Source organism: Ostrinia furnacalis, unplaced genomic scaffold, assembly GCF_004193835.3.
Source record: "Ostrinia furnacalis isolate ACB-3 unplaced genomic scaffold, ASM419383v2 OfSCF1126, whole genome shotgun sequence".
Lineage (NCBI taxonomy): Eukaryota > Metazoa > Arthropoda > Insecta > Lepidoptera > Crambidae > Ostrinia > Ostrinia furnacalis.
The window spans coordinates 1,022,961-1,049,214 of record NW_021131365.1 but is presented as its reverse complement, the minus strand read 5'-3'; the positions used below and the strand labels follow the sequence as shown (position 1 = coordinate 1,049,214).

At 37.4% G+C, this 26,254-nt stretch overlaps 3 protein-coding genes across 5 annotated transcripts in view; all 3 read right to left on the bottom strand.

Moving 5' to 3' along the window:
- The window catches only part of LOC114351279 (NAD kinase-like), a 40,329-nt gene extending 28,958 nt beyond the window's left edge, over positions 1 to 11,371 (bottom strand). The window contains exons 1-2 of one of the 2 annotated variants that reach the window (XM_028302427.1): positions 11,180 to 11,371; positions 7,100 to 7,231 (exon numbers count right to left, since the gene is read on the bottom strand). In XM_028302427.1, the coding sequence (XP_028158228.1) occupies positions 7,100 to 7,230 (131 nt within the window). In that variant the 5' untranslated portion in view covers position 7,231; positions 11,180 to 11,371. Of the gene's footprint in view, positions 1 to 7,099; positions 7,232 to 10,721; positions 10,757 to 11,179 lie in introns of those variants that run through there. The other variant, XM_028302426.1, reaches the window with a different exon arrangement.
- LOC114351278 (uncharacterized) lies at positions 1,171 to 2,600 on the bottom strand. The gene has a single exon (XM_028302424.1). It carries the CDS (start codon positions 2,402 to 2,404, stop codon positions 1,232 to 1,234), a length of 1,173 nt encoding a protein of 390 aa, XP_028158225.1. The 5' UTR covers positions 2,405 to 2,600; the 3' UTR covers positions 1,171 to 1,231.
- Positions 11,372 to 13,683: 2,312 nt separating the features above from the next.
- On the bottom strand, positions 13,684 to 25,761 carry LOC114351308 (6-phosphofructo-2-kinase/fructose-2,6-bisphosphatase-like). 2 transcript variants are annotated; one of them, XM_028302480.1, is made up of 7 exons: positions 25,588 to 25,761; positions 23,962 to 24,122; positions 23,101 to 23,490; positions 20,653 to 20,874; positions 17,960 to 18,194; positions 16,706 to 16,842; positions 13,684 to 15,148 (listed from the first exon to the last, which is right to left on the bottom strand). In XM_028302480.1, the coding sequence occupies exons 1-7, from the start codon at positions 25,742 to 25,744 to the stop codon at positions 15,041 to 15,043; spliced, it is 1,410 nt and encodes a 469-aa protein (XP_028158281.1). In that variant the 5' UTR covers positions 25,745 to 25,761; the 3' UTR covers positions 13,684 to 15,040. The 2 variants fall into 2 exon arrangements, with proteins under 2 accessions (XP_028158281.1, XP_028158282.1); XM_028302481.1 differs by having other exon boundaries at positions 16,715 to 16,842.
- Between the last annotated feature and the right edge of the window lie 493 nt (positions 25,762 to 26,254).

Here is a 26,254-nt window from a genome sequence, read left to right as displayed (position 1 = left end):
ACGCTATTTTTAATCAGAGATGTACAATTGCATTGATAAATATGGTAGGTACGCCTGTATTCACAAAATAAGTGAAGCAGCAACTCGAACGCACAGCGCAGTGTCGAATAGAGCTCTGCAATGTGATTGGTTCGTGTGTCACCCTGTGCGTCCACGCGCACTGTGACACCTCATAGTAATGTTTGTGAATACAGGTGTTACATTGACATTCTTTATCTTTATGGCATACCACGCAAAACCGCCTAATAGAATAAAATATACAAATTATAAAATTTAGGCGGTCTTATTTCTATGAAGTGATCTCGTCCAGATTTTAGAGAGAGAACGGTTCTTTGGACAGATAAGTCACTATAACAGAATGTGCAATCCTCTAAACCAGGGTTTCCCAAACTACGGGCCGCGATCCAGTGGTGGGCGAGCGAACATTGAGTGGGCCCTACCTGTAGAACGACACACCACCCTACTGATCCAACCACTGGGCAGCAGGCGAAATTTCCTATAGGTGGGTCCCGAGTTTGGCAACTTGTATTAGATGAGTCCTAGCCCAGACAACTTTGGGAACCGCTGCTCTAAACACTAGACTGCATTAATAGTCACTCGATCTTTGGGTGTTAATTGAAAAGAAAATGCAAATTCACAATAAAATAAATGTATTTTAAGTCTTTTTTGTTACTACATAAATGTAAATATTTGTCTCATACAAGACTGAATATATTTACCTAAGACTAATATAATAAGAACTAAAATGAATTAGGTAATTACATATTACACTAATCAGCAGCCAATAAAGACAGATTGATTGCATATTACTCTTTGAGCAAAATGACTTAGGTTTTAACATTAAAATAAACTCTAAATTAACATAATATTGAATTATAATGATAAAATGCAGTAAATGTGTCATGTAGGTATGTACAAAATTTAGAATTTAAAATCAAATTTAAATTAAGGCTTACAATTAAATTTCTTCTCAAACTTATTTGATTGAAATCACTAATAACCTGTTGTAAGTACATATTTTTTCATTAATTATATTATTTGTTAGTTTGTTCTCTACATACATACTTATAGCTGTGCCTTAAAAATAATAAATTACTTATCTGAAGTAATCAAAGTAAATATTTCTTATATCTTAAAAGTGGCACATATTTCAGAATTTTGTTATATTACTTTTAGGTCTTAATCTCTCTTCTAATATAATTTAAGTCCAATCAAAATAACATAAAGAGGTTTAAGTTTTTTTCAGAGGTTCTAGATTTACAACATAAGGTAATCCCTCTCCATCTCCACTTTCAACAATAGTTATCTTGAATTGATAGCCAGGAAACAAAAATTTGCTCAGTCCATTGTCCCAAGCTTGACTTTTTTCTGCCTTACAATACATCGCCAGCACAGGACGGAGGAAAAACGTCTCGTTTGTCATGGGTTTCAGTCTCATGAACGGAACAGTTACCGTTTTGCCCCAATCAACCAGTAGTACTGTCACTTTTTCTTCTTGTTTGTTGACTTCCTTAATATGCCCACGCTCATATTTCCCATTGGCCATCGTTAGCACTGCCACGGCCATATCCTCTTTCACATCATCAGGCTCCAAATCCTTTTGAATTTTACAGAAATATGTAAAGTTTTCTCTATCATTAAAATAAACCGTGTAATCCTTTACTTCTGCTACATAAAAACCCTCCAGAGAATCACCTGCTTGGACTCTCACAGTCAATGTACTGCCACAATCATACTCCTTATAGGTGTAATAATGCTTTTCAGGTTCTGTTTGCGAGAATCTACTGATCATATTATCACTATAACCGAGGGTAGTATCACCACTGAGTGCTAACATTGTAGCAATGTCTTCAGGACACGAGTTAACAAGTTCCACAATGAGAGCGTCGGGAGTTTTGCCTCTAATTAACATTCTAGCTCGCTCTTTTCCTACAAAGAACTTCATGCTTTCTATAGCCCTCATGCTCCAAGTCTCATCAAAGGGCTTGCAATCTGCCAACTGGCAATGTAAAGCCAGGGGTGGAACGTCGATAGTATCAATACACGGTTGACGAGTCTTATTCCAGGGTATTTGCTTTTCGAAACAACCGAAGTCTAGGGCATAAAAGTCACACGTTGTAACATCATTCTCAGTTTTCACGAACATGATACGACCTCGTACGTAACATTGCAACACTTTCGACTTGTAAATTACGATTGAACCCACAATCATTTCGTCTGGAAGTGTATTTTCTATAAAGTCATTTATTTTAGGCAAATATCTACGGCAAAAAGTTGGTCGAACGTAAAAACTGTGAGGATTGTTGATATGAGTAACGTCAACCCAATGTGCACTACCAATCTCGTAGGTGTTTATCGATATCCATTTCATAAGTTTTTGAATCGTTTCCACGCTGGAGTCCATTTTTAAATTCTAAAAGAATTATTTACACACTTGAATACCTTTTTTGTTGATTTTGTTTCGAGATTGATTGATTTGATTGTGTGATGATTGATTGACAAAGACAATTTGACGCCACATTTGACAGTTGACACTTTTTTTTTATAGAATGACAGTAATGTTCCGTTTCAAGTCAAAATCGTTACTTGCAGTTCACAAATTAGTTTAGTCACAAACAGAGCCCCGATTACGGTAATTTTTAACGTCTCCAATCCAGACGCGCTTCATCGATTCTGCGATACGATTGCAACGTAATAAAAAGTGTCAACAAGATGCACAAATACCTAAGACCTTAATCTATTGTGTAAAATCTTGTTCAAAAGTTAGTTTGTGATTCATTGTGCTTGTCAACAAAACTGTCGGTCGTCTAATAAGTTTGCAATTTTTATTTCGCAAAATATTATTACACGTGAGTGTTTACACTTCTTGACACGTAACTATGCCGGTTAAGCAATAAAATTAAATAGCTCACTGGCCTAAAAAGGCTTGTACCCAAAGCCGTGCCAAAGCTGTACAATAAATAAAAAAAAAATAGTTGAGCTAGTGATGTAACTTAGCAAGAAAAACCGTAAAACAAAACCGAAAACAAATTGGATGGAATTTGAAAATTTGTACCTACTTTAAGCGGTCTATGTTTGATTTTGAATTGATAAGTTAAAAATTAAACAAAACGAACGAAGTCACTGTCCACAAAAGGTGAGTAATAAACTTTTATGAGTTAAAATATTAAGTAGTATCAAACTGGTGTGCTTTTAGCTATGGCTTTTATTCCAACATAAATGGGGAAGTTTAGTACATACCGATCTTCTTCTTCAGCAGATTCTTTACTGGTGGAAGGGTATTTAGATTTACTTTTAGTCTCCATCGTCATATTCCAATCCTTTATCACATTATCATGTTTCAATCATAGCATTGAATGAATTAAGTACATGAAGTCAGATAACTGCCATTATTCTAAGCGGTTAATTTAATACTTAAATAATTTTACACAGTAAAAACGCAGATAGTATGAAACCATTTATAGGTTAATCATTGAAAATAGAAAATATTTGAGAGACTGACGTTTGCAGTCTTTGACAGATCAACTTTGACATTGTCAGCTGTGTGTGACCATGAAGCTAAAGATAAAATGGAGGCCACACTTCGAATACTTACTTGAAGCACAACCTATGTATCACTATCTCGCTCTCTGTGGGCAGACTCTCTCTTTCTAAATAAACAACAATTATAAATTGGATCAAAGTCAATGAAACTCAATGTAAAATCTTTATTTCTTGACATAGGTATCATTAAATAATAAGTGTAAATACTGGCAAAACGTTTTATGAAGAAATTACTGTGAAAATATAGGTGTACCAGAATCTCATGGCAAACAAAAATATTGGAAAAGTGTGTTTTTCATATGGCAATTGTCTATGGTTTAATTGTCACCTGTCAAAGAAAATTATGAAATCTGTCAGCCGCTGCAAAAATTTTGTAATCTCTTCTTGACTATTTGTTGTTTTTGTGAAAAAGTCGAAAAAGCTCAAGCAAGTCATATTGTTTTCAATGTGAATTGTAAAATAAGGCTTAATTCAAAGTCAATCTTTGATTCTAAAGCGCGTCGTCGAGTTGACAGTAAGTTGGACTGAAATGTTTTGACACTTAGTTTATTACCCAACTACGTCACAAGGAGGGTTATGTTTTTTATATTATTCTTAATAGCATAGCTGGGCATTAACTCGTTAATCCGTTAATCGTTAATTAACGAAGTTAACATTTCTATTAACGGATTAACTTTTAAGTTAACTTTAAAAAATGTTAACGGACTCGTTAACTTCCGTTAAATTATTCTAAGTCCGTTAATCGTTAATCCAGTACCTACTATTTACCAAAAAGATACAGCAGGCACGCTGAAAAACGCTAGAAAAATGCGATCTGACAAGTACGTTTGGGCTTCCAGAACTTCCAGAAGCCAAAACAACAGTTTTTGTAACCAGATCACTAACGACACTTGTTAGTATGTGTAGGACAACTCTTGCAACTGAATTTAAAACCAGTTTTCCTGACCCGATTGAGCTGTTTGGTATACTTATGTAAGTACGATGACAATGCAATGTTATGGTACCATTGAGCTGGTCTGATGATGGAGTCATGAGGTGGCCATAGGAACTCCGAAATAAAACGGCGGCATCGCATCGAATTTGGGTTCGTTGGATTTGTCTTTTCGAGCACCTTAGTATTAGACGATGTCCAGGGTAAGGAGGTGGCCATAGGAATTCCTAAACGAAACGGTGGAAACTTATCGAGTTTGGGTTTGCTGGATTTGTCTTTTCGAGCACTTTGGTGCTAAATTGTATTGTAATTGAACCAAGGCTTTGAGATTGAGATACTACTAAAATGTGTAAAATAAAATTATAATATTTTTTTTTTAATCAAAAAACTTTTTTAAAAACAAGCTTTTATTCTGAAATGCAGTTGTACTAAAACGAAAAAAATAATTGTACTTATGCAAGGTTCAAATAATTTCGAAAGCTTGTAGCGCAAACATAAAAGAGGAATAAATTCCATGCGCGATACAAGCTTTCGAAATTATTTGAACCTTGCATACAATTATTTTTTTCGTTTTATTATCATGTGTTAACGGATTAGCGATTAACGTTAACTTCCGTTAAATCTTGCGAAATGTAACGTTTTAACGTTTAACGAAGTTAATTTTTTTATTAACGGTTTAACGATTAACGAAGTTAACTATTTGATTAACGGTGCCCAGCTATGCTTAATAGCTGCTTTATCGGGGTTTTCAGGTATATCTCACAAATTGGTGCCGAGGAATGGTCAGAATGTTATGACCATGTAAAGAAAATTGAAAAAGATTTTATCTCTTTATCTTGATCATCTATTGAAGAACAAGAAATTGCAAGTGGAGTTCTTAGAATCGTTTTCTACACTCTGATTTTTAATTCGACGGAATTTTGACATTTCAGAAGTGTTGTCAACATTGAAACATTCCCACTAAGAATGGAGAGCATTTTCACAAATTAAAAAATAATCCTTTCTTGAATTTAAGGTTTCCCTTGAAAAACAAAGGCTTAAAAATGTACTGATAATTTCAAAATGGTTATTTGAATTTTTATTATCATATTTTTAAGGTTACAAAAAAAATTGGGAAATTATTTTTCTCTTACTGGACTCCCTGTCCCTGGCCAATAATCCATGGGTTACAAACCTTTTTCATGAAAATCCTTTTGTTAATAAAATCTTAGCTTCATAAAATAATCAATTAACAAGATGCCAATTTTATAATCCAAGTTGATTATGATGACGATAATGATGATTGATGATCAATACATATACAGGGTGTCCCGTAATGCAACGTCAAGCCGGAACTGGGTGTTGAGGCAAGTTGTGCTGGTTATCAGAAAAATAAAAAAATAATTCTATGTGGCATATATTCAAAATAATAGGCATTTTAAAAAAAACAAAAAATTCTACTCCCGGTGACGGTCTTTTTACTCGTGTTGCCACAAATCTTCACTTTTTCCAAATTTTTTTTTTTGTTATGTAACCCTGAATAATGCTTCTCTAAATTGTTATCAAAATTACAAAACCAGCTGCTCCAGCTTGGATGAAAAAAATACATTATTCCCAAAAAAAAATTTTGCCTAGTTTAAACTGACTGTACTGAAAAAAAATTGTACTACGCGAGTGTGACAAGTGACGTCATAATTTGGCGCATTTAGTAAGGATTAATAACACTTGGTAAATTCTTGCTGTGATTGTCGACAATTTTTGTTTTTTGGAAATAATCCCGTTTTTAACTTTATCAATAGGTGTACTATACAAAGAAATATGTTTACAATGATCCAATGTCGGAAATCACGAAATAAACACTTACGCGTGGAATCTTAAGTCACTTCCGGGACACCACGTACTACCGCAACCACGCACTACAAAATTTTGCAGCATTTCTTGTGATAAAACAATGATTAGGTCCATCTCAAACGAAATTAACTGCATAGTAAACAAAATAGTAAACAACCGCCATCACCATGATGGGCCGGATTGGGCCGATGTTGCCACATGGTACCGATTTCCCAGAAATTGGGATTGTAATTCCCTGATTCGCCAACACATTTAGCCTAGACGGCCGACAATTTTGTGATTTATAATTTAACTGGGTAATCGTAGGTCAAATATTTAATTATTTATTTGTTTAACTTCTGATTTGGTTAGTGAATTGGCTATTTCGAAGAATTTACTAGGAGATTTAAATAAGGAGATAGCAATACTACAGTCCACACTAAAAAGAGAGGTCGGCCCACAGAGAGCGAGATAGAGATAAGTAGGTATTTGACTCAAGTTTTTGTTCCAAGTGTGGCCTCCATTTTTATCTTTAGCTTCATGTGTATGACACAGTGTGTGTGATGTGCAGCAGTCCGATTCTGTCTTCAAGCGTTTTTGTTCCGAGTTACCTACTAAAATTGGTCACAAAAATAAATGGCTGCGTGTGGTTTATTGATCAGGGACGAATAATTAGCTGACCTGTATCTGCGATTTCTATAGCCACGATTTACCTACCAAAGTATTAAGTATGTAGGTGAATAGGTAGGTCTACATGTTCCTTGTGAGTTTTCTGGGTATTTGGCAGTGTCTTATTAGATTCCTATTTTAACTTACCTAAATGTGTTTAGTCTATCTGCTACTTTTGTGAGCAGCGTTTTCCTTAGGGGCCCTGGTGACCCGCCGGGTGAGTTCTCCTTCGTCTCCGCTGCCAAAGCTCGGGCCACCATTAAATCCTGTTCGTTCATTCTGTAACAAAGAAATTCTGATTAATACGTGATGTCTATACCTACATCATCATCATCATCGGGTCATTTTAGTCTTCACTGCAGAAGGACTATGTGCCCTCTATACAGGCTGGAAACGTTAAGTGATCTCACTCGATTATTTCTAAACTATACAAGATATTGAAAAACTGGTTACTGATCCTGAAAGTGCTTCAAGAGCTCTTTCAAACGGTACCAATAATAGGTTACAGAATAAACTGGATCTATCTGAAAATTCAATGTTTCCAGCTTCCATACTAAATGTATGCCAGACACAATATTAGAAGTGTATTTTTTTTTATTTAATAATAAACTCTTAAATTGTATTCTTATTTTAAATTATTCATGGAAAACATATTATTGGTTTTAGGTTTCCCTTGCTATAATATTGTCAAGAGATGAGTGTCATGAATGTGATAGTACAAAATGTATGGAAGAAGTAAACATTGAATTTTTGGATAAATCTAGTTTATTCTGTAACCTATTATTGATATCATTTAATAGAGCTTGTGAAGCACTTTTAGAATCAGTAATCAGTTTTACGATATCATGTGCAGTTTTTAAAATATTGTGACTTTACCAAATGTATGGAAGCTGGAAACATTGAATTTTCGGATAGATCCAGTTTATTCTGTAACCTATTATTAATACCGTTTGATAGAGCTCATGAAGCACTTTCAGGATCAGTAACTAGTTTATTGATATCTTGTATAGTTTAGAAATAATCGAGTGAGATCACTTATCGTTTCCACCCTGTATATAACTTACTATTGTTAAATGGAGGATTTAGTTTTAGCCTACATATCTTTTCGCGCCAGCGTCAAATTCAAATTATTTTATTGCATTTCACATGGGTGAGGGTGGACAGAACATAATAAATGCACGGTAATACTATCTATACAGTATTCCAACTCGGCCATATTTTTGAAATAAATGTCAACAGCCGCGCGGTACGTACGTCACCGTATGACAACATGCGATAGGGCTGACCACCTGCAGACCCTATTTTCATGACATCTGCCTACTTAGAATTTCTATCTAGTTTTGTGATTGTAATTTTTATTTTATTTTATTTTAACAAACAAAATACTTCATGAATGAAATAGGATATAAATGCATGTTGTTTTGTGATTATTTGTGTTAAGATTTTAACAAATATTATAAATTTGCGACCGTAAAATGTATGCGCCTCAACTGAAGCGTACAAAATGTTTGATTATTATACAGGGTGTTAGGTAAATGGATTTATAAGCTGACACTAGCCCATGTTAACAATTAACATGTGCATATAAATGGTATGGTGAAGTCAGAAAATTTATATCATCATTTTAATAATTTTAATTTTCATACAAATCTGATCTTATAAATTTTATTTTGTGTGAAAATTAAAAAATAAATAAAATGATGATATCACTGACTTCACCATACCATTTATACGCATATGTTAACATGGGCTAGTGTCGGCTCATAAACCCATTTACCTAACACCCTGTATCAATAGGTGCTTGTAATTATTTTTATTAAAAAAAGAGCGCTTACTGTTTAAAAAACAACACATCGTCCGTTTATTACTGTGGCACATTCGCGACACCCCCGACTTTTGCATGTCGAGCGCATACCGAGATTTGAATTTCGAAGGAAAGCTCGCGTTTCGTCCGTTTATATGAAGTTACAATACTGTATGATAGTATTACCGTGATAAATGCGTATTAATGTGTCCATGCACAAGCGCATGTTCACAAATGGGCAATGGCTATTCGTGCTTGAGTCTTCGCGCTTGTGTCTTTCCCGCAAGTGTACCAGAACTGCATGGATGTAATAAATTACTACCTACATTTATAGAGTCAACTAGGCCTGCGCTATGGACTACTTACTAATTAAGTACCATTAACGCTTTATCAAAGCCTTAAATTATAAACCTCATCAAAGAACCTTTATCACCTACCTAGTACGTACCTACCTGTTAATTAGAACTCGTGGGTCGTGCCTTTATCGGTTATTTATTAGGTGTTATTACCCATTAGGCATAGCCTGCCTGACACGATCAAGTATAATAGGTTTCTGCCATACATAACAACAAGTAATTTCACTTACAGTTGTGACCTATTTCATCAATGTCGTATCTCGTATGACACCGCCGTCATTCACCTGCCCCCAGTATTTTTTTCGTGCAATTTTAAACCTTATCCGAAGATAATAGCGATTGGGTTGGGAGTAGCCGAACCATTGAATGCATAGGCGTTGTACCTAAATAAATTTTATTGGGATCCAGTTCTCAAGGCGAGCACCTCGACAGCTTACTGAGACTTAATTACTGACGGTTAGCATCATGTGTGGCGAACTATGTTGACAGGGTCGAATGTGATAGCGTAAATGGTAAAATAACCTTTGGTTATCATCGGAAGGCTTAAAGTAGCCGTTAGTTTAACATAGGTGGCCCAGAATACTAAAATCTCAAGCATTTTATGAAAGTTTGAGGTGATAGAGGTGTCAGTTCTGAAAGAAGTCACAGGGCCTGTGTAACTATACGTATTGCCCTTCCACATTGGTATGTAGTAGGTACTTAACTGTTTTCTGACAGGGTAGAATTTATGATTTATAATGGCAGCAAAAAACATAATAATCAGTTTACTTAGGTAATTTATTTTCTTCGTTATTTCTTGTTGTCACTACATAAGTCCTACTTATTATAAAGTCCTCCGGCGCGCGTCTGTCTGCCTCAAAACTAAAAATAAATTCAAAAACTGAACGGATTTTCATGCGGGTTTCTCCACCAACAGTGATTCATGAGGAAGACTAAAATAGGTTTTGAATTTGTCAATGTTTTGTGTAAATTGGCTATTGGTTGAAATATAACGATAATACAGAAAAAATATGAGTGAATATTATAAATCAGACAGAAGCAGAAGCTATTTACGCTATCACGACAGAGGATTGCCGATCACGATGGAGATTCCAGATGTTCTGGATAGTTCTGGCCCAAAACTAAAGATGATGCTTTAGGAACTTAGAACCTATACTTTTTACCCTCAGATCATCCTTCTATGATCTGAGTTTTTACCCAAAAGCACGACGCAAAGGAGCGGATTATTGTTGTATACTAGTTCCATTCTTTTACGCCAGTAGGTAAAGTAACCGATATAATATAGAATCTACTTGTATTTGTTCTTAATTGTTTGAAACGTTAGTTTGGAATTCAAGATAGCGCGTAAGTAGATTTGCCAGAGTAGATCAAGAGTTTGAAAGTAGTTTTTCCTGTGGAACTTTTTTTGTAAAATAAAATTAAATGCATATTTGCGGTTTAGTCCGGGTATTTTTCTTTACAACATCGTAGGTAGAAAGTGATATCACGGTCAGGAGGCATAATATCGCAGAGTAAAAACAGTTTGATGAGTAAGCCTACCTACTCATGATTACGATGATAAATCTTTGTCGATTGGACTAAAAATAATGCACAGGTACTTATTACTCACATAAGGAAATTGTTTATCATTCAGTAAAGCTGATAATCAACTGAATAATGCTGGCAGGTCTTTCGTTTTCACTTTTCTTAAACAGCCGTCAGAATGAAGATTCAAAAAGCGTTGTTAATGGCAATCAAAGTTTTATTTAGACAAACTCGTCATCGTAAGTGTTTACATTGTACCAACTCAACTCCACAACTGGTTTTGAGGATTAAACACAAGAAATCTACATCTTGTCAACGTCGTTAACTTAGACAAAGAGAAAATAAATACATTTTGTAATTAGTCTAGGAACAAGTTCTTTTCTGTATTCCTAGTTATACTCTTTGGGGTTATAATAGTTCCCAATGTCAATATTGTTTACAGCAAAATAATCGTAAATTCATAGTTATGGGGGTATCCTGAATCGCTCAATATGCAGAATACCTAAATACCTGAAGGACGATGTCGAAAACTTAACTACTTACATAACTAAATGAAGATTTTTAGTTTTAAAAATATCTCAACACTGTCACTGGCACATCACAAACGTTCACAGTTCGAAATTCAAACGAGTGTCGTATTGTTTACCGCGGAAACGTCGCGTGTACGCCGCTGCGCGATTTGTATGACAATGCGTGCGTGTGCGCCGAGAGCCGGGCGCGATCCGTCAATGAAGTAAGTCACGGTCAAGTCGAAGCTCAAGTCGAAGCCTCTCACTCTCAATGGAGATGCATTATTGCTTGTAGCACTTTTCTCGCCATCCCAGAAATGTACCTTCATTTGTTGTTTTATTGATATTGACAAGTTTTCTCGACAGTTGAAACTCAGTTTCGATTCACCAAACAGAAACGACGTGATGCACCTAAGCGATATGTTAGAAAATTGACCAAATGCAAAAGCTTTATAATATGTGTTTTTCGTATCATCATCATCATCATCATCATCATCATCATCATCATCATCATCATTCCAGCCACCGCTGAACATAGCCATATGATATACCCAATGATTTCCACAATGGCCGGTTGGTGGCGGCCTGCATCCAGCACCTTCCCGCTACCTTTATGAGGTCGTCGGTCCACCTTGTAGGTGGACGTCTTATGCTGCGCTTTCCGGTACGTGGCCTCCACTCCAGAACCTTGCTGCCCCATCGGCCGTCAGTTCTGCTTGTTTCGTATGTCATAAAGTAAATTTACTATGTCGTCAAAATCAAGGCTACATATTATAGTAAAGTCATGGTCACTCACCCACCCGTCTCTCTCTCAATTCAGTATGTACCTAACCCGCCTATATGTAGGTAATTTAAGGTCTAAGGCATAAATCTTTGGAACATCAGCAGAATTGCATTAATCTTATCCACTTCGGTTCATTTCCTGGGTTGTGCGAAACTGCGAAAGATATTGCTTCCTAGCTATAAGACCGCCTGTTTTGTTTTACCCAACTGCGTCAGAAGGGGGGTCATATATTTTTATAGATTTAGTAAGTCGTGGATATTTTTTAGTTTCTTCATCGTAACCGCTATTCAGTCATCGATGTACCTTAGATATTTTCATATCCATTTCATTATTGCGGTGTTATCTAACTAATGAAATAATTTCTCACGTTTCAATCGTGAGACTGTGCCATATGGTGTAATGAAGGGCGTGATCCGTAATAGCTTTATTTAGCTTTAGCTTACCACTAACTTGGAAAGGTATGACACTAATAGATTTTATCCATCTACAATCTACATGTCAATAGCCCTCCTTCTGACGCAATTGACCACATTTGTTTAAATGGACTCAGGTGTTGTGTCTCTTAACTTCCTTGGGAAATGTGTATGTTAATTTTATCCATCTCATTTGGAGTAAAGTCAAAGGTATAAGTATTGACGAAATGAGGGACCTTCTTAATTAATTTAATATAAGGTAATTTTCATTTTCATTTTTCTTAATCTTCTTCACTCTTGACAGAATGGTCATGGTGGTATTGGTGGTCTAATCTGGTATGGTGGCAAACAGTTCGTCACCATTCCTCCCTAGATCTTAAAAATCTACCTAGTTAGGAGACTAATAAATTTTCTCCTATCAAATTGTCATTAAAACCCTATCAGATAAGCGCTTAAGCGGTACCCTATTGAATAGGCTCGTGATGTGTTTTACCATCTTGTAGGTACATAAGTTGGGTGTTCTGCGGTGTGAGTGAAAATAAAAAAATCTGTTCATAGGACCGTAAACCGTAACCTGCGCATGACCCTGCACGTTCGTGACTGTCTCCTGACAATACCAACTCGACTTTATCTCACGTCGCTTTCATACCAACAGATGTTAATCTGCTAGTGGCACGAGCGTGACCTTCAGAACGCTCAGTCAGCAAACCGTCTGGCCGTTCGATCACGATGTTGTCTGCTCGTGATTAATTGCACCCTCGACTAGTCGTGCATCTGATGTGTTAAACAATGGCATTGCCTAATAAATAACGACTGGGGCTAGTTAAGTTTTGAAAGACCATTCATCAAAATTTCATAAAGGTTTCTTCCAAACAATAAATCGATTGATGTTAGTTGAGAATCAATGAGATGTTAAAAAAATGTTTTTACTCTCAGGAAGCAAAGGGCAAAAAGGTTAATTTGTAGGTAATTAATTATGTGATTACCTAGTACTATTGTTAAATAATTAACTATTAGGTAAGTACTTCGTGTAACAAATTGCGGAGCCAAAATTTTATAATAGGTAATTTAATGACTAATAAAAAAAATACGAGCCAAGTTTTATGTTTAATCCGCATAAACTCAAAAAGATGCAGTTATACTTGCAAGATGAGGAAAATTTCTATTTCTAATTCGCATTTGGCACGTCTTTCTACAAATAGCACGAACAAATGCCAGGTGCTTTTTCAGTAGAGAGCGATCCAAAGATGCATTAACATAACAATAAGAATACGTATGCAGATTGGATATCTGTTCTATCTTACCTATTTATAACTAAGGAGGAAAATAAAACAACCTTGGTGCCTACTAAACAGTATTTATTTTAAAAAGACAGTGAGATTGTAATTCTTAAAATTATTATCTCATCAAACATGATTCGAAACTCAACATAATAGCAATAAACTTGCAGTTTATGTAGGTGTAAAGACCACCATAATTTGACCAGTCAAAGGCAATGAGAACAAAGCTGTCCTAGTCCTATCTTTCAAAACAACACTTGTGAAATGCTGAATGATAGAATAAAATCTACTATTTTACCACCCTAAACCTCTACGGTGGCAAAATACGAACAGCTACTTCGCTAGATCCTAAATGCCAAACATGACATCAGTTGCAACTTTGCAAGTGATCCAATCTTAGAAATTCAATAACACCAATACATGGAGAACTAGGTACTGTAAGAGAGAATCTTAAAAACTATAAGTACGTACGTCTTACCCTAACTGACCAGTATCTCAGATACTGCCACCATGTCCATTCATTACAGATTACAGTAAGCAAGTTGATAGCAAAAACCCTTGAAAATATAAATTGCGAAACAAATCCCGGCTTAGGACTAAAGATAATAATGCAAAAGATGAACATAACGTATAATTAGGCATAGCACAAAATATTATCGCAAAACCACCAACTATCTAAACTAAACGTAAGATTAATTCCATTCCACTTAAAAGTATTGTTAATTAGTTCAATTTTTAATTAATGTAAAACTAAATTACCGAATTTAAACATTACAAGCATTACTGAAGACCCTCTATACTGCGAATAATATAAGTGCTAAAAAGATGATTCTTATTTTTTTATTTACTAAAATGAAAACTGCAACCTAAGAGTAAATTACGTGCAAATATTTAGATTCGAAGTGCTTATACTAGATAAAATAGCGTACTATTACCTAACCAAAATAATCAACCGATAAGATAAGGGAGCTATCTCATACTTGCTTATACTAAGAACACAATAATTAATCTATAAATGTTTCTAGTGTAAAACGAATGAATTTGACTCGGTTTGGATCATGGATAGGTTACACCTTTCAGTCTTATTACAATAATTGGAAGCTTACACTGTCACATGTGAAAATTTGTACAAATTACGATTGAGCTAACGGGGTGATCGCAGATCGTTGGCGAGCGTTCCACGCTCGCAGACTAATACTAGATTTAGAATAAAAGCTAGGTAAATTCAACGCGCTTCGACACAGGAATCAAGCACTCCAAAGTCTGTTTCCGTGGAGGTCGACTCTCACAACGGGTGTGCGTCGCGTCTTCGGTCCGCAGCGTTTCACAGCCGCGGGCCACTCCCGGGCGGGTCAGGCGTCACTCGAGGGCGGAGCCCTAGTGCTAGGTGCGGGGCAGCTGGCCCCGGGCCCGGAGGCCTAGACCTGCGCCTCGGTCGCGCTCTGCCACAGGTTGGATGGGAGGGTGTCGTAGTGCGACGGCACCGTCACCAGCGCGTCAGACGCACTCCTCGTGATGGAGCAGTTCTGAAATTTAAAAAAGACGGTTAGGATGTGTTGAGAAATTAAGTTGTTATTTATTTATAAAATAAAAAAAACAGTTACTACTATTATCTATATTTTATAAAATTTTCCGTATTTTATAACAAGTGAACAAGTTTTCAGTCAACCTTTGGACCATACAGAAATTACAGACTGAAATGAATCATTTATCATTCGGTACTTTCATTCGTATGATTATTCCGACATCGTATGATTTTGTAGTTTATTTCCAGTCATTAGTTATTATCATAAATAACGTAAATTCGTATGATTAAGTTAATACATTATCGTATGATTTCATAGTTTATTTTTAGTGGTTAATTTCATTCGTAAATGACTAAAAATTTATCTTGACTAAATAATTTTATCTACAGCAATTTACAGGTTTCTTTCTTTTGAGGTTGCTATTTATCTTACACGTGTCATTAGTGTTGTTCGGTGGTGTTGTCATTACCTATATAAAGTGTCATGAGTTCAACCGACCGTTGCATATCGGAAAGAGCCAATAAATCTATATAAAATCACAAAATGTGATAGAAACGTGCGCGGACCGAAGTGCCAGCGCGAGAGCGTGGGGCAGAACGTGATGTTGAACATTAAAATTTGCTATTTTTACCAAATCGTAGCTATAAATAAATTGTATGCTGGCTTAATTAATTAACAGTCTCTTATAGTCGACCAGAAACTCATTGGCCTAACACAAAGGTTTGAAAAGTTGACAACCTTAGCGCTCATGATATTTAATCAATTTAGTCTAATTAATTATGCTGTTGTCGGACAGTAGGTACGTTTGTTTATTCGAGAATGACACAAATTACTAACAGTGTCGTTAACCCCTCTTGGTAAGCTAATTTATACTTGTGTTACGAGTGGGTCCACCACAATACTCAAACAGCGGCGGGGGTTCGAACCCGCGTTCCTCGGATCTCGATTCGACCAGTCCGACAGCGACACCATTGGGCTAATTAGTCGCTACTCATTGACAAATGGTGTCAATCATCATCATCATCAACATTTCAGCCATAGGACGTCCACTGCTTGACCACTCGTTGATCGATTGGTAGCGGCCTGCGTCCAGCGCGTTCCCTGCTAACTTTATGATGTCATCGGTCCACCTTTTGGGTGGACGTCCCACGCTGCGTTTTCCGGAGTCAATGTTATAAATTAATATTTGCAATATTGTCGTCGTTCGTCGTCGTCGTTTCAGCCAAATGACGTCCACTGCTGGACAAAGGCCTCCCCCAAGGTTTTCCACAATGAACGGTCCTGCGCTGCCCGCATCCAGGCTCTTCCCGCGACCTTTACCAGATCGTCGGTCCACCTAGTAGGAGGCCTGCCCACGCTACGTCTTCCAGCCCGTGGTCGCCACTCGAGAACTTTCCTGCCCCAACGGCCATCGTCTCTACGAGCTATGTGCCCCGCCCACTGCCACTTGATTTTAGCAATTCTGCGAGCTATGTCGGTTACTTTGGTTCTCCTATATTGTAGTCTAATATAAACTAATAATATAAAATGACGGTTGCGTTGCAGCCAAATATTTACCGTGCTCACCTTGGGCTGCTGGCGCTGCGTGTCGACGCAGTCGATCGGCATCTTGATCATCTCCACGTTGTACTTGTACCCGTACGAGGTCAGCTTCACGATGGTGTGGAGAGGCACGTTCATGTACGGCAGTTCGTCTGTAAAATTACAATAATTATAAAGCCCCTTTCTTCCGAATTTACTACCTGTGGCAAAACATATTTTCAAGTTCTATTATCATAGTATGTCTCCCAATTCGGCGTGCCTTTTGGCATGGGCCTTCTCCAGCTCTCTCCCCTGAACCCCTGAATGTTAAAATGACTAGATTTTGCCCAAAAAGCTAGTTAATCCATCCAGTAAGTATTTTTGAGACTGCGATTAATTGGAGATAAAATTAAAACTTTGTAAAGTTCTGTTTGTATTGAGACAGGCAGGCTTTGTCAAGGTTGAAACTATATCTTGAGCAAATGTGACGAAATTCTAAGAATAGAAGTTGTCTAATAGCTGTATTTACAATTAACCTTTATCGATATTTAAAACGACACCAATCAATAACGATATGCGTCAAATTGGACGATAAAGGCTTAATAATAATCTCAGAGCCAAATCTTATTACAAGCATTGTCCATATTATTATTTTCAACTGTTTCCAGATCTCCGTTTCAGATAAACTTGTTTTGCAAGGATAAACTTTCCCTTATGACGTAGTACGATGATGTTTTTTGTTGTTAAATACGCATATTACAATGCCATATCACATCACGCTCAAGATCGAAGCTTTATCGATGTATTTACCATTCTTTATCATTGCACTTAACCGTATCTGATCGGTGATGGGTGGGGTCCGTTTACATCAAAATCTAGTAGAATCTAACATCTAATAAAAAAAAATCATAAGTAGTAACATTTTTAATCAGAGCTGGAGTATCCCATCTCTTATTTTATTTCTATCATTAAAACTTTTTGAAGCCTAGAATTTGCATCATCAAATCCGATGAAACTCAAGCAATGAAGACAAAGTTTTGCCTGTGTACTCAGCCTAGAAAAATGTCTTATAAAAACTCATTTGTTTATGCAAGTAGGCTTTTAAAAAGCACTTTTACACGTTCCAGTATTAACCCTACCACTGCTTCAGAACAATAAATGGGCCAGTGTTGAAAAGAAGCAGCGCAAGAAACTCAGTCACTATTGTCAGAGAGCTGTCATTTATGCAAGCTAGGCAGTTAAGCATTCCCACTAGTCACTACTACAACTTAGAACAGATTGTCAACTCACCAAGTTTAGCATCCAGGAAGTATCCGAGCATGCACCTCAGTACTGCCTGGTGGCCAACCACCACTACATTGTGTTCGTCCTCCAAAGCCGACAGCACAGGACGCAGGCGCGTCATGATATCGATGTACGACTCCCCCCACGGGTAACGGTAGCGCAGCTTGTCCTGGTCACGCCAGGCGAACTCTTGCGGGAACCGCTCTTGCATCTCCTCGTAGGTTAGGCCTTCGCAGATTCCCTGGGGAAGATAGATAAACAATTAAGATTAGGCGTCAATATGACAGTTATGGTATAGGACTGCCGCTTACGAGATTTGAGGAGCGCATGTTCGATCTTCATCGATCGCTGGAATATAAAGCCTAATGTGAACCAAACAGTGTCCGATCGTTTATCTTTGAGCGGTGCATTGATAACACACAGATTTTATTACAATCAATTAATCAATCAAATCATTTGTTTACTTTCAGACATACAATCACAATTTGACAATAGTGTAGAGCGAGCTTATTAGCCTTCAAACGATCTTTTTACTGCTTTAATTTCCTTGAATATTAAAAATGTAGGTCTATCACTCATTTTTATGGCATTTATTAGATTACTAAGAAGTCCCTGAAAAGATAAGAACGAGGCCTATCATCAGTCATGTCTTGTTAACATCACGGATCGTGCCGGTGATCGATCACTTTAAGTTGTAGTTCAAAGTTCGCATCACGAGATAAAATACAATAAGTTTCGTATCACTCGCTCTTTTGGTTCATGGTCGGGATACCGATATAGTCTCTATACACTGTCGGGACGTTTTATTCCTACTTTTTACTCTTAGCACATGCGTTTCTTTTAAATCTCAATTAAGTAATTACTATCTAAAGAAACTCGGATCTTGGTTCATTGACATCACAAATGAAAGTTCCTGGTCTTTATTTAAAGCTTTGTTCACAATTTGCGTATTTTCCGTTCCCGAAGCGTTTTCAATGTCAACTGAATTGCCGTGAGTCACATGGCACTAATTATAGATTTAGTGCACCGTTGAAAATTTATTCGATAGTTCGTAGAAATGAAGAAGTCGTAGGTAATTTTCCGTAGTTTTCCCTGAACGTCGATCGGAAATATCCACGCGATAGCATTGATGTAGGTCGCCATAGAGCATACGGTAGTAAATCCATCACACGTAGAATTGCATGCCAAGCCATTTTGTTTAGGGCGACCTACTTTGGCTAATGAGGTTTGTAAACAACGGTTGTTTGCTACCTACAGTTGACATCGCACTTAGCTATTTACCTACTGATGTTAATATTGATATCGTAGATATTGATTGATTTAGCAGATACAGATTTATGTTGATAAAAGAAAGTTAAGTACAGATTAGTACTTTTATACTGAAACCCCCCAGCTCCCGTAATGCTTGCTGCAAAGATAATTCTATAGCTTAAATTATCATAATGGATGGTCTTTATTGTAAACAATACAAAGTAACGGTTACAGAGCACTTTAACAAGATAGAATATGACTCCGCCCATGTATTTATAGAAGTCATGTCGTGTCTACTTAGCCCATAAACCTTCGGTTTATAATGCACATCACGGTTCTGTTTTCTTTGTAAATTATTATGCGATAAATGTCAACTCATTCATTTTGTTTATTTAGGTTGTTAGCAGATGTTGTCTAGAAATATCTATTTTACAGGTGTATTTTTAGATTGATTTGTAACAGTTATGTGCTGTTTATTCTTCGTATTTGAACATCACGCCACTAAAAAATCTGCTGATATGCCATGATTTTAGGCTTTTGTCCGCTTATGAAAGATAATCTTATACGTGCATGCATAAGCAGACAGGTTTTTTTTAACCTAGTTTTCACATAAATAAATTCAATAATGCGTAAATGTGACGCCAAAGATGTTTGTTGAGCAACATGACGTGCGTCTTGTTGACTTTCTTTGAGAAAGAGTTGATTGACCATTGCATGTTGTGCGACATTTCAGGATAAATTATGTTCTTACCTACAGCTTGAGTATAGCTAGTAAGTAGTAGTATAAATAGCTAGGATATCGATCCAACTATATGTAGAGCTGGACCGCCCATACAACTACTTAATTACTTATTACGGGCAGTTGTTAGATACGAGGCGAAAAAACCTTCATCTTGGCAATTACTATTAAGTAATCGGCTTTTATTATGCCGAGCAGCCGATATGATGATGTAAGAGACACGTTTACCTTTTTATTTTAAACTCCGATATCAATTTAATTAGCGTTGTAGTCAACTTGATAATTTCGCGGGTTTTTCATAATGTTTATGCATGACTTTTATAATTTTAGTTCGTTATCATTAAGTAGGTGATGTTCTTTTGAGTGGACAAGATCCTTGGCACATGTACTGATTTGATAGGTCATTCTCATTACACTAACATTTGTCCATCACGATAAGAAAACCAGTAAAATTGAGTTAGTTCCAGAGGATGGCATATGTTCTTAGAACCCAAAACGAGCAAAGGCGGAGTTGATATAAATGAGGAACAAATCCTCCATTCGCCTCTGGTAAATTAAAGAGTCGTCTTTTGAGATCCCAGATGGGATATAGCCCAAATCCTCCATTTGCATCTGGTACCCAAATTAGAGGGTCCTTCTGCAGTGGAGACTGTCCTGATGACGATGATTGACCAAATGCATTAACATTTTAAAACGATTAGAAACTTACAGCATCGAGTTCGTTGAGCGCCCTCACAGCTCGCTTCGGGGCCCTGATCTCCGCGGCCGTCTGCTTGGTGCGCCTAAGTTCTGAGGTCCACACGTTAATGGCGTCGCGGGTGCCGATCGCGTTCATGTGTTCAGCCAGCGCGCGCGCATACAGCTGTCCGCGGGCCGAGAGCGATGCGTCGCCACCGATGCGCCCTAACACGTTGTATTCGCTTTCACCGTGCTAAAAAGATAAATAGAATCGTCAGATTAGAAGAAGAAGCGAAAATTCTTATAGAAATACTGGAACTGTTGCGTAAGTTCATAAGTTGGCAAGAAGAACACATTTAAAACGGACCATAAGCTTCTTATCTTATTTCAAAACTGTTAGTTGTGAAACAGGATATGCCAACAACTTAATTTTGTTGTAGCAACTAATTCAAATTCAACACTTGTTTTAGGCTTGAAAGATAATAATCGGATTTGATAAAACATCGGACGGTCATGACGAAACAAAGTTCAGCCATTACATTTGCTATGAAAAGTAAACATAGATAACGTGAAACATTTCAACTCGATAACACTAAGTGCTAGATGGAAAACATATTATGAAAATATGGTTGCGGATAGTTGCATAAAAACCAAATAAAAATTTTGTAACCATACTCATTAATTCATACGTAAATAGTTAACCTTTAACCAGTGACACGTAGTCTCACAGGCGTCTCATGTTTTTCAAATTCTTAGAATTGACCACTTCCCCTCGCTTGCAGCGACCCAGCGTCTTAGTAGCTTTTGTTTTAGTGCTAAAACGACCACAGAAGAAGGCAGACGTGTTATCGGTTGTTTTGCACGTAAGTTATACGTATTAGAAAATCCATCGTAGCCTGTGAGGCTACATGTCCCTAGTTGTCATACAAAAACTTTTACACTCCATTTTTTATTTTAAGTGCAAAATGGCAGAAAAGACTAGGAAATGATAACTCCCGCCCACGAATTCATCAAAGAATAAAATATTACGAACGGTCAGTCAATCGTTTGAACCTTTTGAACCTCGTCAAGGTTCAAACGATGGACCGTCTGTTCCATCCTGAAACAAGTCAAGCCAAGTAAAGGGCATGCAGTATTTGTCTGCCTAAACTACACAAAATGACAGTGTACACAGCGGACAGTGGCGGCGTAAGGGGGGGGGTCCGCCCAGGGTTCCAAGCATCAGGGGGTGACAACGGAGTGACAACTCAGTCGCGAAGATTAGTGCCCACAGGTGCATCTGCATGACAAGGACGTCGCGCATCTGATATGTCATGATAAGGGGGTGCATGCGATTGGTATCATCTCATCATAATAATATAGCTCATGACTTAGTACTAAAATCTTTCGGCATCAAATCGGTAACCCGAAAATTCTGGGGGACACCAGACTATTCTGGGGTGCCTTAGCCCCCCGCAATATAAACATCCAACTTATGGTCTTATGAGGGGTGAGGATGGGGGGGGGGAGGGGTCGCCCCGGGTGCCAGGCCATGCTACGCCGCCACAGTACACTTGTGTTGGGGTGTTGCAATCCCATATGTTTGCAATGTTCTCGCCTTTTCTGCAAAAATTGCCATTGATTTTATGCCAAATTGAGCGGGTGTCAGAATTTTTATTTTCAGTTTTCAGAAGTGGCTTTTATGTTTTTTCGGTTTCTGTATTATTAGATTTTTAGTAAAAAGTATTAAATTTGACATAGAATTTATATAACATCTATTAAAATGCTAAAAAAGGACCTCATATCAATTGAGGCTGAAAATTACCACTAATTGGTAATTATAGTTTTTTTCTATGTAATTATAAAAAAAATGATTGAATTCATTTACATTTGCTTTATTGACATACCAATAGTTAAATACAAATACAATTTTAAAGTAATCCACATGCAATTTTGACAATTTTTTGATTTCTAAGTAGTAGCCTGTGAGACGTCATGTCCCTTATAGTGTTATAAAATAGTCATGTCACTGGTTAAAGGTTAAATAACTAATTGGAAAACTGGTATAATGCGGAGATTAAGAAAATGTGTTCTGCTTCTTGCCTAAAATATATTTTAGGCTTATTGACGCACTTGGCACACGGAATGGTTGTCGTTTCTAATCAGAGATCCAAACTAGATAATATTTATATCCTTATAACTATCACTAGATTTTCGAAGGACCATTCTCAGCATTGAAAGGCAAAAAAGTAGAGCAACTGTTCACACGTAAAAATACTATTAAATAAATTTTACAAATGCGTCCCACTCAATCTACGAGTACTATTTCTTGTAGATCCGCGTGCCTGATTAATGAACTACGCTGCAGACTAAATAGGATTCTATGTGAAAAACATGTTTATCTAACTCACTATGATAAGTATAAATGGCTCCGCAAGATCATTCAATATTACGTAACCGTTTAGGGGAAATACTAGATTCATTAGTGTCTGATAATTACCCGTGTGAAGTAAAGGGTCTGAGGCAGAGCCCTCATCCCGGACAAGTATCCAAGGATGCCGGATTCCTTTTGCCCGGCCACTTTGTGAGCGGTGACCGTCTCGCCCATATTCTCGACCCTGACGAAGCTGATGTTCTCCACACCAGCGTCAATAGGCTCGTACTGTCGCATGTAGTGCTCCAGCTTCTTCCTGAGATCATCGACCGCTTCCACCTCGCTCATGTTCTTGTAATCGGCGGAGTAGTGGAGTATCTCAATGATGTTCCGCTCGAGCATGTCCTGGTCCTCGCAGACGCACTCGATGAACAGGATCCTGAAGCCCATGTCGTTGAGACAGTAGTCGTTCAGCTCCCGACGCTGCTCCTTGGTTATGTTGGTGCCGTCAAAAATCTGGAAAGAGAAAACTGAGTTTTAAACTCGTCTTTTTAATACCTAATTGGAAATAGATCCTTCTGAATTATCATGGATTTATCCGAAACTTTGAAAAAAGGAAAATGTAGAGAAAAACAGAAGATTGTCGGCTTTCTTTTCAAATATCATTTGTATGATGTTAAATCCTTCAGATATTATTCTCATCAGCTTATTAATTAAAGAAACATAAGAATGTGTCAAGGCAGTGACTAAGCTAAGATAAATACGGGAAAGTAAAGCAGCACTATTCGGAGGTCTTATCACTATAGACCGAACTTTGGAATGGGTAAAGAACAGCAGTTTGTGAATGGGTTCTTGTTTTTAAATTGAGTTTTTAACAGATTATAAAGCCCCGCGAGTCGAGACAAAGCACAATAGAAAAAAAAATCAATTGTTACGCGGTCATTAATGCAACCGCTTGGGGATTGATGGGATATGAGTGGAACTCACAGCAACACTGTTCCCGTCCTTCAGCCACAGAACCGCGTCCTGCACCGCCTCGCGCGCGCTCTGGCGGCGGATAGCAGATCCTTGCTGGTGGTCGGCGCGGAAGATGTCGTGGCTGCAGTAGAGAGCCATGTGCCGGCGGCGGTACTCGCTGCAGTCGAACACTGAGACAAAAAATACTTCAAGTCAAAACCTATAACAAATTCTGGCTTAAAAACTAATAACCCGACGCGCGAAATTGAAAATGAGGCAGGAATTGGCACCCAGAAGAAAGAAGCATTACCGCATACCTGCACGTTAAATTCCATTTGGCTACGGAGAAAGAAAATGAAACGGAACGAATCATAGGCATGAGAAATACCTCAGCGCATACCTTAGATTACACCAATAAGTATTTTAAACCAATCAACTTAAAAATGAACAGAACATAATTCCACGAGGAAAAACGTCTATGATATTGGCAGAGTTCTTAATTAATGAGGCAATCAATAGTAAATATTGTACGAGTCGGAGAGATGTAAGGGTAAACAAAACAGAGGATAAGCTAGCGTTAAAGGTAAAAGTTGCCTATTATACCTAACGATAGTGAAAAAACAGAAAGAAGAGGTCAAACAAGTTCAAATACACGAAAATAGTTGGAATTGGTAAACACCTGATCACGTGAAGGTTGCTTGATCATAATATTATGAACAATATTTTTTTACACCTATATCTTATATTAAAATGTAATTTGGGCAATGACTGTTGCACTAGCAAATATTTACTGTTGCTGATGATGACCTCACATAAGTACTATGTCATCATTGCAGTCTGGTGAAGGCTTTGTAGGTATTATGTGTTCCACATACTTAGTTAAATATCAGCCTGTTAAAATCTGTTTGCATGAGATCAGTTGTTAATTTTATCAGTCCAAAGTCCAAATAGGCCTAAATCTGTCACGAGATGTTCCCCATTGTGAATTGGAGCAAATAAAATAGATAATGTACTGAAGCTGTGCGTGATCTTATTATTAGCGAAACCAAGATCAACAGTATGGTACTATTTAGGTCACGGTACTGTGAGTCTACTACGCCTCTATGTTTATAGAAACATTAACACTACGCCAATATGTATCCCAACTAATCCCAACTAATATTATAAATGCGAAAGTAACTCTGTCTGTCTGTCTGTCTGTTACGCTTTCCCGCTTAAACCTCGCAACCGATTTTGATGAAATTTGGCATAGAGATAGTTTGAGTCCCGGGAAAGAACATAGGATAGTTTTTATCCCGGTTTTTGAAACAGGGACGCGCGCGATAAAGTTTTTCTGTGACAGACAAAATTCCACGCGGGCGAAGCCGCGGGCGGAAAGCTAGTAAAATTATATTCATTAACGCTTTATATGTCTTCATGTAGCTGACTTTTAGCTTTAAATGGATAAATTGGTGATACAACTCAACTTTTTGCTTTAATCATTTATTTAAATTGTGGTGAGTGAATTTGCAAGTCTACTTATTATAGCTTATTCTTGGATTTCATATTACGTGGTGGTGACTGTTTGGGGCTTGACTGCTAACTTTTTCTTCTTCGTAACTCAATATGGCTTAACATTCAAATCAATTTTAACTAGAATAATTTTGCTTTAATTACCTTTAGTGCTCTCTCCATTCCAGTTCAGGTGCCTGGAGAGACGGTGAGCCAGCTGGCTCTTGCCGCGCGCAGGCAGCCCCACCAGCGCTATCAGCAGCGGCGCGAACTGGCTGATGCGGCGCGTGCGCATCGACACTGCAGCAAACGAGAAAAACATTGGCTGTCAAAACAAATTCGGAATCAGTAAAACAAAATACGAACGGTTTCGAATGGAGAACACGTAATTTGGAATAAGTGAAACAAAAGACGAAAGGGTTTTGAAAGTAGATCACGGAAAGCGCGGGAAACGTCAAGCTAGGCGGTTGTCTCAATTTTTGCTTTTGCGATTTTTATATATTATCTAGTAAATAGAGATCAGTTAAGTAGTGGAGTGTAGTATATTTATGTTTATCTTTCTATTTATTTAATAGTTAGTGATTTTGGCAGTGCTCTGGTAAGTTTTTACCTTTTTCTCTGGTTACATGAACGACCCAGACGAACCTGGGGGCCCTGTCCCCCAGGTTTCGTACAATGTCACTATAGCTAATAATTATTCAGTATTAGATACTGAAAGTTCTTGCACGGATGGCTCCGAACATTCTCAAAATAAATCCAAACGTTTAAAACGGGCCTCTGCACCTAAGTATTGTAAACACTGTAATAAAAAGAGGAGACGTCATCATAAAAG